This window comes from Coptis chinensis, chromosome 7 (genome assembly GCF_015680905.1).
Source record: "Coptis chinensis isolate HL-2020 chromosome 7, ASM1568090v1, whole genome shotgun sequence".
In the NCBI taxonomy this organism is placed as follows: Eukaryota; Viridiplantae; Streptophyta; class Magnoliopsida; order Ranunculales; family Ranunculaceae; genus Coptis; species Coptis chinensis.
Genome location: NC_141462.1, coordinates 47,077,942 through 47,091,653, shown reverse-complemented (window position 1 = coordinate 47,091,653; position 13,712 = coordinate 47,077,942). Strand labels below are relative to the sequence as shown.

The following is a 13,712-nucleotide window of genomic DNA, read 5'->3' as shown; positions in this document are numbered from 1 at the left end:
TCGTATGAAATTAGACTTTGGTCCAGAAATGCTGAAATATTAGTTTTTGGTCCTATTTCTATTACTTGACCATCAGTCAACTTAGTTGACTGTGGTCATGTTGTTTGCTCTTTTGAAATGGCCAGAATGCCCTTGAGCGTGCGTCACACGTGCTTACAAGTAGGATTAAACTATAATATAGCTTACAAGTATGACTAAACTCTAATATCTAACTTACAGTAAGACTACTATTTACTTGAGAGTTATAATATACCACTAGCTTATAGGCCTGTGCATACGCACCGGCTCTTTTAACTACCGTTTTAGTCGCTAACCCATTTTAATTTTCTAACAAATTATTTTAAATGAAGTTTTAATTAAATTTTAAAAACCCGTTTTTTAAATTGGGAGAGAGATCTTGTTTTAATAGGAAAATAATTCTCGTTTTAATTAGATATGCTAGATTTTCCTTTTTCAATAGAGGAGGAATTCACATTTTAATAGGAGAATGATTTCCACTTTAATTAGAAGTGCTAGAATTTGTTTTGATAGGAGAGAAATTCCCGTTATAATAGGATTCCCGTTTTTCAAATAGGAGAGAAATTCCCGTTTTAATAGGAGATGACGTGGAATTTTAATAGAGCTCGAAAAATACCCCTTGTGAGAGCTTTAATATCACTAGCATCAGTGCACGTGCCTTGCACGTGGTAAGGACCCATCCATTACCCAAAAAGTTCATACTACATTAGCACAGAAAGACCTGCCAGATTATACAAACACAAAAAGTGAAAATAATTTTGGTGGCTAAAACTTTTTTATAAAATTATGTTAGCATACTTCTAGTTCACATTAGCCTTTGATGCCAAAACAATATGGAACTGATAGGACATGTTTGTTTGCCAAGTGACGAAGGTGAAAAAATAATGCAGTGCTCATTATAGCTCATTATAAATTTAAGATGAGAACTCTACTTAACATGGCAAACATGGAATTGAAGAACAATACTTCGTCTAGATTTGAATAAGGAAGATTCTTTTATTAGTCTCATCATAATCATGAACAGGAGGAGAAAAATAACAACTTGAAGCCCATCCAAATAACTACTACTTGTGATTCTCTTTGCGACTGCACATTTTTAAAACAGGTCAAATATACTTGTTATAAATACAGGTCCCATTGTTCATATACTCTAAAAATAATTCCAACAAACTGAATGAGAATGGCCAAGAAAAACATTTGTAATGATACTTCCATTACAACAATGACATTCAAATTTGTCAAAGGGAGCAATGTCGGTGCTAGTAGACTTGGTGTCAATGATCCCGACTTCATTATATTCCCAAGTTTACTTTGAAATCCCAAAGCTTTTTCATGGTTATTTGATTTTTATCCCAAATAAAAAACTTGAACTCCTCAAAAGAGGACCCTGTCAACAGAAAGAACACCCATATTTCGTTGAAGTTGACACTATAAACATGAAGGAGAAAAAAAGGTTATACATATTGTGATAAATATACTTAAATTGCCATAGGCCACACTGTAAAATACTGAAAATAGTAGTTGCAAAACTACATAACTTAGTTTACACTGAATGATAAGAGATGAGAGCAAGTTGCATCACCTTAAAAACTTTGAGGGAGACAATGAAGAAATCATGCTGAGTGATTTCACAAATGTAGATGTGACCCTTAAAACGAATATAAAGAAGACATAGTGTAACGGAAATTGAAATTGGAGTAGCTATCACTACCGCTGCACCATGAAACGACGCCATAAGGAAATTAGGAAGGCAAATAGCAATCTCAAACTTACACTATACAACATTGTGAAAAACATGACTAACAAATACATTTTGATTTCCATTACTTAGCCTCATATGGTTGGAAGTGATATTTATTAAACAACAACAAAATGATATAAAATAAGCCATGTTAGTGAAAAATATATATATAAAATAAGCCATAAGAATCGGGCTAAAGCAATGGAAAAGTTGAATGCCTAGAAATGGAGCTTAACAAACTAGTAGTCATTAGCTGCAAACTGAAGTGGTTCTAAAAGCCGAAATAAGAAATTTAACACCTCAAACACTATATGCTATATAGTTCTAAATTGAGGGCACCTTATGACTTTTCATTCAAATATGAGCAAATTGTAAAGACTCAAATTCTTGTTAAGGGTATTTTTGTAAATTTCATATTAAACCTAGGGTCATTTATGTAATTGGTCAGTCGGGTTTATATTTCAAACGTACATAACTTAATGAAACTTAACTCCGAATCATAAGTCACGTTAGGTAAGCGAACCATATGCGAAAATTTGACAAAATGCCGGTTAGCGGCTTTCTGCGTTCGAAGTGGGTACGAGTTAACAGCTTACACGCATGAGTGGGTCATCGTTATAGCATGCGGTGAGATAGAATATAGGAGATTAAATTTAGCGGGATGGGCCGGAAAAATAATTTTACGATTGACACGCCAAATGAGTTAGTGGTTAGGAGTGAATTAGGACTTAAGCCTAATTGGGACATATTGGGTTGGGCCTTAACCAAACAAATCGCCCAAACCAAAAAAATCGCTGAAACCAAATTATCGCGCACTCAACTTCTCCTTCTTCCCCAATTTCGCCAATAACCGAAAACCTAGGAGAGAAAAAACTCCCTTCTCCCAAATTCAACCGATTCAACCCAAAATTCAAACACCCAATCCTTAGTAGCACTCAAATCAAGTGTGAAGCTTCAAAAATTCTTGAGTTGCGGCCGGTTTTTTCGCTAAAGGTTAGTGAATTTCGGCTTCAAGAAATAGTTTGAACTTCGATTTCGTTCTATTTGGTTGTATTGATGAAGGATAATTGAAATGGGGTGGTTGTAATGTCGACAGTAGCTGTTGGTGGAGATAGAGTGGAGCGAATTTGGTGGAGGAGAAAGCTAGGAGCGATTTTGTTGCTGACTTGGTAAGAATTTGGTTATTCACTCCAATTTCGAGCAATTCATGTCGATTTATAATCGTTAATGTGAATTTCGAAAGCAATTCATGTCGATTTATAACTGTTAATGTGAATTTTGAGAGATTCATGTCGATTTATAACTGTTAATGTGAAGTTCGAGAGATTCATGTCGATTTATAACTGTTAATGTGAATTTCGAGAGATTCATGTTGATTTATAACTGTTAATGTGAATTTCGAGATTCATGTCGATTTATAATCGTTAATGTCGGGAGAGATTTAATATGAATCGAAGGGCTGGGATTGGTTGTAGTTGAAATTTGGACTTGGAATTGGGATGTGATAGGATTGGCGTCGATATGAGGGCCCGCCATGGCCCGAAATAAATAGAGACCGTCGAGAGAGTAATGTTTTAAATGGCCCAGTAGCTCTATTAACGGTAGTTAGATGAAAATTTATCCGAAACCCAATTCTTAACGTCGAGATTTCTTCTCGGCTTACGCTAGATAATAATTCCTCGTTGTTCGATCAATTCTAATAACCGACGTATATGTATATGCTGTTATAGGAGTGAATTCAAGTTGATTCGGTTAAGTGGGCTGGATTTAGTTAAGTGGGCTTGAGGAGAACGGAGCTTGCTAAGGTAGGAACCTACATACCAATATATAGCATGCTTATTTTCATGCATGATTTGAATTGTTTAAATTGGAAATAGATAGTTGCGTATCAACCATGCATGTATATATGATATTCATGTTTTGCACTGTATTTCCTCGCTATAAACTATATATATAGATAGCTTTCGTGTGAAATGGGTTTTGTAAAATCGGGGTAGCGGGGATTTGTTTTCTTGGTTAAAAGAGTAAAACTGGTTTTGAATTGGGAAGGGTTCTCGTCTCTTGTCTCTGTAATGAGACAGAGAGATGGATTTTGTAATGCGGGTAAGGATTACCCGGTTGTTTGTAAATATGTGTGAGGTTTCGATTGTCCCGGGATAGAGTTTCGTTGTTATTTACGATGATTCGCCCGTTTGGGGAATCGTTGGTTGTCATTTACTATGACCGCCCGTTGGGGAGTCATAGATTGTATGTGATCGATGGGGAAATCCAGAACTCACACATACAAGCATCAACAGATTTAAAAGAAAAACTAAATATGTATCTATAGTATTTGGAAAACAATCGGTAATACGAGTATATATATAGATATTACTATGCTTATCACGAAGCGGATTTAGAAAAGGAATTGTGAATTCCTATAAAGAAGGAACTGTTATCGCAATTCGAGGACGGTTAAGCTTTAGATTCCAACAAATCATGCACACACTTTCGAGGTGGTGGGCCACCTTTAAAGGGATGCATCACCGGATGTAGTCCGGGGAATTCCTTTTCTACTTTTCTAGATAACCATGTTTGTACGCGTCACTATTTGTATGGTGATTAGCTTGTGTGTGGTTACATACTACCTCGATGAGGTTTAGACGCCGAGGAGTGAGAGTTTAGTCCCACTCCCGGATGTGTGTCGATCCCGAAAGCTGCGAGTCATCGAACGGTTGACCACCGTAAGTTAGGTGACGTTCAGTATGGGGATCGTGGGTCACAGGCCCACCCGAGCCCTAAAAGCTTTGGGGATTTTGTGTGTATGAACACAACAACGGCATTTCAGCTCCCCCCGCTGGTAAAATCAGAAAACAACGTGTATGGTTCACAATGGAAAGTCTTGAACCGAGATTGTTCGTGGATGGGTGAAAGTACCGTCGTACCCTCACCATTCTAATAGGATGCAGCGGCCACAATAGTTGTATGATGATTGTGAAAAACTATATTTTGTATATCAATGAAGCATGTCGAGATGATTTCTGCTAGTTAGTGATGTATATATATAGTCACGATATTTGAATACTTTTATGGAAACCCTGCATGTTTTAAATGTTTTCTATAAGTAACTATTTATTGGCTATGTGCGTTTCTACTGGGCATAGTTGTTTGCTCATCCTACTTAACATTTCAGATGAGCTAGTTGCGGAGGAGGTTTTACCTAACCCTAGTGATGACGGTTATGGTGATTTGGGAGGATTTCCTTATGCTTGACGAGGACAGAGTCAAGTTCATACTTTTGGTTGTATAGAGATAGTCTAGTCATTTTGGTTGTATATATATAGAGCTCCGCTCATTTTGATGTATTTATTTGATGTATTGGAGTGTAGTTCATCATAAGCATTTTGGGATATGTATATGGGCATCACAGTGGTGTATAGGGTGAAGATTTTGTATGTATATGGTTGTTGGAAGGGTATTATGAAATGTCCAGGTTTATGACAGGTTTTAGGGTTTACGAATGTCGATTAAACAAAGGAAACTCTGCCGAAATTTCGGTAGAATTGTGATGGTGTCGGCCTCGAGATTCACTCATCGTCCTCGGGATGTGTGTTGGGTCTCGGGGCGTGACACAAATGAACAAATGTTATGCTGAGAAATCAACCTTTTTGGCTCAATAAAGCAATGCATAACATCACATGCACACAACTGTTACTCTTCATGCCATGCAAAGGTTAACAAAATCAAATAAATACTAACTAAATTTTCAACAATTTTTTTGAATATGCTTACAATGTTTAATTACAGACTCATTGCTAAAAATATCTACAATGACCAGAAAAAGACCTACATCAAAAAAAACCCCCCAAAAAATGAGAGTGACTAACATTGGTTACTTGAAGTCCATGAACTATTTGCATTACTACCTATAAGAAATGAACTTTCGCATATTAGCTTACGAAGGTGTTCCAAGAAACGGCATTTAGTGATAATAAGGATGGGTTGCTTCTTTGTAAGCAAACATGAGAACATATAAGCGTATGCTCGCTCAGTTTCATTCACAATTCAAGCTCACATAAACTCTCGCAAACTAAACTAACAACCCCAAGAAGATAGTACTTCATCTTGGACAATAATCCATTGCAATGAAGTATAAAAGATTTGGTCCAGAATGGAAACAAAATTACATAAACCAAGATCCTTAAGGGAAAATAATACAAAAGTTTAGGACTATATAGTTGTTGCAAATCTTGTCATTTTCCTTTAAAAACAAAATAAATATAATGGTCTAGCATGATATTTTATGCTGGATTCTCCACTCTACAGAATTGAAAGCTTAGCAAGAATATAAAGCAAACTATAAATACAAATATGTAGAAAATAGATTCTCTATTTAACATTTGAAAATTTTCATTAGAGATTGCAAGACTATTTAAAATGATGACTTCAAGCAACAACATAAGCATCTCCGCTTTATTCTCAAAGACCATTTAGGCAATAAATTAAATCTAACACACTTTCTTATAGGTGCATGTTTAACTATCCCTAACTACAAACTCCATTCAAAGGTAAAAGATAAGGTGTAATGTAACCAATATGAAAGATCGTAACACTACACAATTTCAACTCCTGAAAAAAAAAATAATGTCGAACAAAATTAGCATATAACTTGATGCCTTGACCATAACGTAATTCAAATCTTACAAAGCAACATATTCAAAAGGAGGGAAAATTACGATAAAGGGAATCAAAGCCACGATTAAATAGCAAACTTTGTGAAAAATGTGTTTTTAGAATTAAGTTATGCAAGCATGCCATAATAGGGAATATCAGTGATTGAAGCAGTAACCTGTTGTAAAACTAAGATGATATGCATGCAGTGGCGGAGCCAGGGGGGGCCCAGCATACACCCTGGCGTACCCTCACTTTGACCCAAGCCAAAATTTTTTTTATCAGCTATGGCAACTGCCGCAAGTGCTAAGTGGTATAAGTAAAAGACAAAAAAAATAAAGAAAAGTATGCATGTAGAAATTAGAAAGGAAACAAAAGGATATGCTTTGGTCATGATGTCATGTGTACAATGTACAAATAGATTCGGGTTAAAAGGATGTGCTGAAATTTGGTTACAATTTGATTCGGTTAAATTTGGTTAAAGCAAATAGTACTAAAAAAGCAAATAGAAAACCAATAGTACTTGTATTCCGTGTGTTCCTCTTTATCTCGTATTTATCCACCCATATATAAACCCAAATAGAAACCATCTTGTATCTATTAAAAAAAAATAGAAAGAAAAAAAAAAACTCCCTCACCTATTCTAATTCTCTTCTCCTCCATTCTCTATTACCATATATTAAAATTTAAGTCTTCTACTTTTCTACCCAAACAAACAACTTTACACCCACCGGTTTTGTGGAGATAACTAGGTAACTCTTATATTATTTAATTTTTTGTCGTGTTTTTGTACTGATTCCTAAACCATATTATTTAGATTTTTATATGTTTGTGATTATTATTTTATTTTGTGAACATTATTGGTGGTTTATTTTAATTTGTGCAATTTCAATTAAATTGATTGGTGGTTTATTTTAATTGTTTAAATAGCTATGCTAAAGTATTTGATCAAAGAAAAGTCGTTGCCCGCTCAACCAACTAGTAACACAGATCATGTTGTTAGTGTTGAAGTAGGATCCTCTTCAAAGCGAGGTCACCAAGAAACTGAGGATGGTGGTGTTGAACAACCTACGTCAAAGCGGGTTCAACATGGAAATCGTGAAGAACTTGACTTGTCTAGTCTTCCGGGAGACCCTGGATTGAGGAACAAGATTTCAGATTATCATCCTAATGATCGTGAATCAGTGAGAAGAACATATTTGCTTAGGGGTCCTTGCCAGCCTAATCATACTTTTCCTCCAAGGACAATAGGCAAGAGGAACCGTCGCTTTCGGAAAGAGTGGTATGGAGAGTTTAGTTGGTTGGAATATAGTATTCACAAAGATGCCGCGTTTTGTCACTATTGTTATCTCTTTAAATCTGATCAGGGGGCACAAGGAGGCGGAGATGTTTTCTCTTACAAGGGGTTTACTAATTGGGAAAGGAAAACCAAATTAAAAGAGCATGTTGGAGGACCAAATAGTGCTCATAATATTGCTTACAGGGCAGCACAGGCATTGCTAAATCAAGAGCAGCATATCGAAACATTTCTTGAGAGACAATCTGACCAAGTTCGAAGGGATTACCGAATACATCTAACTGCAATAACTGATTGTATTAGGTTTCTTTTGAGACAAGGTTTAGCTTTCCGTGGCCATGATGAATCAGAGGAGTCGATCAGTAAAGGTAATTTTCTTGAACTTATACGATTTTTGAAAGATCATAACGAAGTCATTAAGAATGTTCTTGATAATGCTTCTAAAAATCGAAAATTGACCTCGCCTGATATACAAAAAGAGATTGTGAATGCAGCTGCTGTGGAAACTACAAATGTTATTTTAAAGGATTATGGAAATTCATTGTTTGCTATTTTAGTCGATGAAGCACGTGATATATCAATTAAAGAGCAAATGGCAGTTGTTTTGCGTTATGTCGACAAGAAAGGTTGCGTGATTGAGAGATTTTTTGGAGTTGTGCATGTTAAGGAAACTAGTGCAGTAACACTTAAAAAGGCAATTGATGAGTTGTTCTCTAAGCATGGGTTAAGCATATCTAGACTGCGTGGACAAGGGTATGATGGGGCCAGCAATATGCAAGGTGATTTGAATGGCCTAAAAACACTTATAATGAAAGAGAATGAGTCTGCATTTTATGTTCATTGTTTCGCTCATCAGCTTGATTAGCCCTTTGTATCGTTGCAAAAGAACCATGAGTCAATTGCTAACCTTTTTAGTGTTTCTCTAATGTGGTAAATACTGTTGGAGCATCATGTAAGTTTAATTTTAGATATGTTACGTGAAGCAATGAAGACTAGAGTTGTTGCAGCCTTACAAAGCGGAGAAATTTCAAGTGGTAAAGGGTTGAATCAAGAGACTAGTCTTAAACGATCTGGTGACACTCGATGGGGCTCACACTATTATACACTTCTTGGCATGATAAACAGTTATGGTTCAGTACTTGATGTGCTTGATAATATAGCGGAAGATGGTTCAAGCTCGGAACAAAGAGGTGAGGCTTACGGATTATTGAGTTTAGTGCAGTGCAATCTTTTGAATTTATCTTAAATTTGCATTTGATGAAAGCGATACTAGGAATTAGCAATGATTTGTCAAAGGCTTTGCAGCGTGAAGACCAAGACATTGTCAATGCTATGGCTCTTGTTAAAATAACAAAGATACTTTTTACGCATCGATGAGAGATGATGGGTGGGATAGTCTCCTCGATTGAAGTTTCTTCACTATGTGCCAAACATGACGTGGTTGTTCCAAATATGGAAGAGAGGTATGTGGCTCGAGGGAGGTCTCGATTTAAGAGCCGGAAGGAAGCACCAATTTACATTACTATCGTGTTGGATTATTCTATCACTGTATTGATTTGCAACTTCAAGAGTTAAACGACCGGTTTAATGAAGCAAACACAGAATTACTTCTTTGCATGGCATGTCTTGATCCTTGTGAGTCATTTGCTGCTTTCGATAAGCAAAAATTGATCCATTTTGCTCGATTTTATCCCGATGATTTTTCAGAGATAGATCAGATGGAATTAGCGGATCAGCTTGAGAATTATATCATTGATGTGCGTTCCGATACTAAGTTTGGTAAAGTAAACGGAATTAGCAGCCTAGCCAAAATAATGGTTGAGACAAAGAAAGATATTGTGTACCCACTTGTGTATTTGTTGATTAAGTTGGCGCTGATTTTACCTGTTGCTACTGCTACTGTGGAGAGGGCATTTTCTGCTATGAATATCATAAAGAATCGTCTACGCAATCGGATGGCGGATGAATGGTTGAATGATTGTTTAATAACATACATTGAAAAAGAAGTTTTTGATAGCATTGATACCGAGTTGATCTTGCAACGCTTCCAAAAGATGAAGAAGGGTGACAAAAAAGAAGGGCGCCGAGGACAACTATGAATAAATATTTGTTTAGATTGAATTATTATTTTTATTTTTTTTAAAAATTTTTATATTACATTTATTGCAATTATTTTATATGATTTTTTTATGTTCGAAATATACTTGTTTTGTGATCGGGTTTGAATTTTTAGTTAAAAAAAAATTAGTGTGGTTATTTTTTTTTATGCTTGGTTTATGAGTGGCTCACTCTCACTTACATTCCTGGCTCCGCCACTGTATGCATGCATGACTTCAAACAACAAACTCAATCAAGAACTATCATACAGTTATATGAAAAAATGCAACACCAAACTTGAATAATTGTTTTACCACAATTTTCTCTGAATTAAGTCAACTAAACTCATAAGAGCACACTAACAATTAAAATGGGAACTGGTATAGTGTCATTTAAAGCTAAAACGTTAGCATCACTTAATAGAAAGAAAAAATAATAATCGAAGTCCACAAGTGAAATTAATGATGATCAGTGAGATTCAAATAATAACACGACACAAGTTAAGGAAGACATATGGCAAGAGAAGATACCTGGGTGGAACCAAGAGATGGAGGTTTATGACTTTCTCCATAGTTCACCATACCCTACAAAAAGTTCAAGGGTACACAGTCGATCAATATGAAACACTGAAACTGGTCAAACTCAATTGACCATTGGGCATAGAAAACTAAAATAACCATGCTAAACCTACTTCTACAACGTGCTTCTTCGTGGATCCAGTGGTTCTCACCCAATCTAGCTCCACAATTCTATTCCCTCCACTATCTACCTAAGCATATGAACACGGTCAACTCGGCAGGTTGAGTCATCAGACGCTTGCATCACTCACCATGTCCAACCCCACACATTCCAAAACACACATCATCAATTTATGACACCACCAGTATAAAACTGCTAGCATTTTTTCGGTGAATGAAGAACCACATAGCCTAAATATCCAAAATGCATGTGATAACAATGCTATATTCCAACACATGAAATGACATAGTGTATATGAGGTGTTTTCTGTTGGTTTACATGTTTCATTATGGTATATAATAGATCAGGAACAAAAGAATGCTTGACCAAGACCACCGTAAAAAGAGAAAAACATCCCCAAAAAACAACATAAAAAACAGCAATAAGTGAGGGGAAAAAAGAAATAAAATACCCAATGTCTTCTAACTAATATTTTCATGTGTAAGTGGGAGACTATACAGAGAAAAGGTGTGCATAACCCAATGCCTTTTGACTAATATTTTCAAACAACTCTTGTTTAAGGAGATACATGGCCATGATTAATCACATGCTTTATCAAATAACTTGTGATTAAACATCTCATATAGCTTCCATTGTTGAAGTTGATTTCTTCATATCCATATCTCTAAACCCAACAAATTCGTTGTCCGCCTATCCCTTGAAAATTTTCATGAAGCGAGTCAACAATCCACATGTGCGTAATTCCAACCACATATTCACAAGCGTTTTTTTTTTTTTTTTGGACCAAATTTTTCTCAAGTTGCAACGTAATAGAAGTAATATGTCTACCTTGCATAATCAATCAGCCTACAACTAACCTTTATGACTTTTTTTCTTTAGATTTTTTTTTTGTACACAGAAGAAAAGGTAGCAAAGGATACGCACTCTACAACTGCGGCTTTGGTTGTCTCTATGAAACTCTATGTCCATTTCTTTCTCCGTCCCATCACAATGCTGCAATGAAAGGAAGAGAGCAAGCTCAATATTTATTAAACTTAATTAATAGTCAAGCTAAATAATAATTAAACTTAAGAGTACATATAATGACATTTTAAATTTTGTTTCAAATCCATACTTCAGATTTCGTGACCTTACTTCGCCCTTCAATATCATTCTTATAAGCAAGGCATACAGTTAGCAACTCCATAACCCCATACTTCCAAATTAATGAATCTACATCATTGGAATCAATTCTAAACATTTCACATGGTGTTATTTCTAGATGTATTGGGTTATGGAGTTGTTAAGGGGTTTTGGATGCATTGGCATAGACTAATTACCTCTTCTTCTTATGAAGTCTAGCAAGTATAATTATATAATCGGGTTAAAAAGTAACTCCTACTTGATCCGTAAGAGAAAGCAGCTTTAATTCCTTCCAGTTAACATTCACACCTTGTATCTCTATAAGCACATGAAGGAAACAACAAATAGACACCCTCATGCGACCAATGATGAATATAATCGCTCATATTTATGAATTTTCAAAGGTATGCAAATTGGACCCTTTAAACATCAAGAACCAATGACCTGGCAACTATGGCTTAGTGGCTAAAAAAATGTGTACTTTGTTTGGTGAATAAGGTCATTCTATACTCTGCCCGGGGGGGGGTTCCTATGCATGATCATCCACCAACTAGAGTCCAAAATCATGAAAACGCTTTTATTTTCTTGTCAAAATCAGTGATGTAATTATAATGGATGATAACATGCTGCCCCTTGGTTTCCTCGACCCATGTTTGATTCTTGAAGTACAACCCTCCCCAAGGAATGCCACTTGAGGCAACAAATACAGATCGACTCGCACCAGAAAAAGTAAACATAAAAAATCACACACTATTCAAGGAGAAAGAGATAAGGCAAAGCCACAAAGGTGACAGCCGTGGTTGTTTGCTAATTATGTGATCCAATGCAGATCATCCTAATTTGACTTACTTTCTTGACGATCAACCAAATGATGAACCTAAGTATCTCACTTTCACCTCATGAGTTTGGGAGAATTTTTGCTTCTCTATTTATTCATTCTAATGAATAGTGGCGCCATAAGGACCGAATTTGGTCTCTAGTTATTTATCTCAATTTTCCTTTTGTAATTCTAGCATCATGAACTCAGAAATAAAGTGGTTCAAATTGTAAATGAGCTACCGCCATAATGTGACCGAACAATCCCAAGGATCCATCTCAAGTATATCATTTTTCATCTTGAACTCCAATGAGAATGAGAAATAACATTTCTATTTTAGGAGTTGTTCTTTTCCTTTTCGCTATCCTAAAACAGTAAAAAGATTTATTTATAATAAATGGACAACTACCATATACTCACTCCATCAAACATTTCTCCCATTCCAATTCAAATCAAACACCATACACCATACAACAAAAATATAAAACGTAGGGAAATAGCAAGAGAAAAGAAATTGAGTAAATTGCCGGCAGCTTTATTCAAAGCCCAAACCGAAAGCGGGTTGGTGGTTAGACTTGACTTTTCTGGACCATGGCTGACCTTGGAGTTGTTCAATCCACTTCTTCATTACTTGCTTCGCTCCACTGGTGGGACGCAGGAAAATCATGCAGCTGCAAATATAAGTACGACCTTTGTTTCCTGGTGGTGGCAAATGGAAGAGAGTGTTTCGTGAGGTTTCACCTAACCGCATGAAGAAGGATATGAGTAAGTATTGTGACAACAAAAAAGAAGAGGTATGATGTATCCAAGTAATTATGTTGCAGAAAGAAACATTTAAAACAATACAAAAAAAAAATAGGACGGTGGTCGAAGAGGTTTATTTTATGCTATAGGTTATCGATCTAATAGCCCACAAGCACGCGCTCGTCCCTATGTGCCCTTCAATGTGTAAGGTGAAGTACTAAAAGCCTTGTATAGAAGGTAAGGGTCTTCCCATCTTCATCACTGAAGAATTTCTTAATTGTGCATATTTATATGATGCACAATTGATCAAATATGATGCACACAAACTTCCTCTATCTAGTACAAAGTGGTCTTGTTTCCTTGTTTATTACTCCGAGTCTATACATCCCATTACTGGGGAATAAGGAAAACTCCTTTGAACACAGGGATGGCATATACATGTAATTTTAATCATCTAAAGATAAATGTACAAAGCATGAGTGGTGAAAAATGCAAAGCAGTTATTTCCAAAACTTTTGGAAAGCCGC

The 13,712-nt window shown here is 35.9% G+C and overlaps 2 protein-coding genes across 2 annotated transcripts; both read left to right on the top strand.

The window, feature by feature from the left end:
* Positions 1–7,196: 7,196 nt before the first annotated feature.
* LOC147487721 (uncharacterized) lies at positions 7,197–8,571 on the top strand. The gene has a single exon (XM_086574118.1). It carries the CDS (start codon positions 7,342–7,344, stop codon positions 8,569–8,571), a length of 1,230 nt encoding a protein of 409 aa, XP_086430244.1. The 5' UTR covers positions 7,197–7,341.
* A 105-nt stretch (positions 8,572–8,676) lies between these two features.
* LOC147487720 (uncharacterized) lies at positions 8,677–11,504 on the top strand. The gene is made up of 3 exons (XM_086574117.1): positions 8,677–8,896; positions 9,414–9,647; positions 11,401–11,504. Exons 1-3 carry the CDS (start codon positions 8,677–8,679, stop codon positions 11,502–11,504), a joined length of 558 nt encoding a protein of 185 aa, XP_086430243.1.
* Positions 11,505–13,712: the final 2,208 nt, after the last annotated feature.

What these genes read in the sequence shown, in the direction of transcription:
- LOC147487721 (XM_086574118.1), top strand. Translation starts at nt 7,342, where the DNA reads ATGCTAAAGTATTTGATCAAAGAAAAGTCGTTGCCCGCTCAACCAACT.
- LOC147487720 (XM_086574117.1), top strand. Translation starts at nt 8,677, where the DNA reads ATGTTACGTGAAGCAATGAAGACTAGAGTTGTTGCAGCCTTACAAAGC. An exon ending in TTCAAGCTCGGAACAAAGAG is followed by an intron (nt 8,897 to 9,413) that starts GTGAGGCTTACG and finishes ATGATTTTTCAG; the next exon opens with AGATAGATCAGATGGAATTA. An exon ending in TATGAATATCATAAAGAATC is followed by an intron (nt 9,648 to 11,400) that starts GTCTACGCAATC and finishes TTTTGTACACAG; the next exon opens with AAGAAAAGGTAGCAAAGGAT.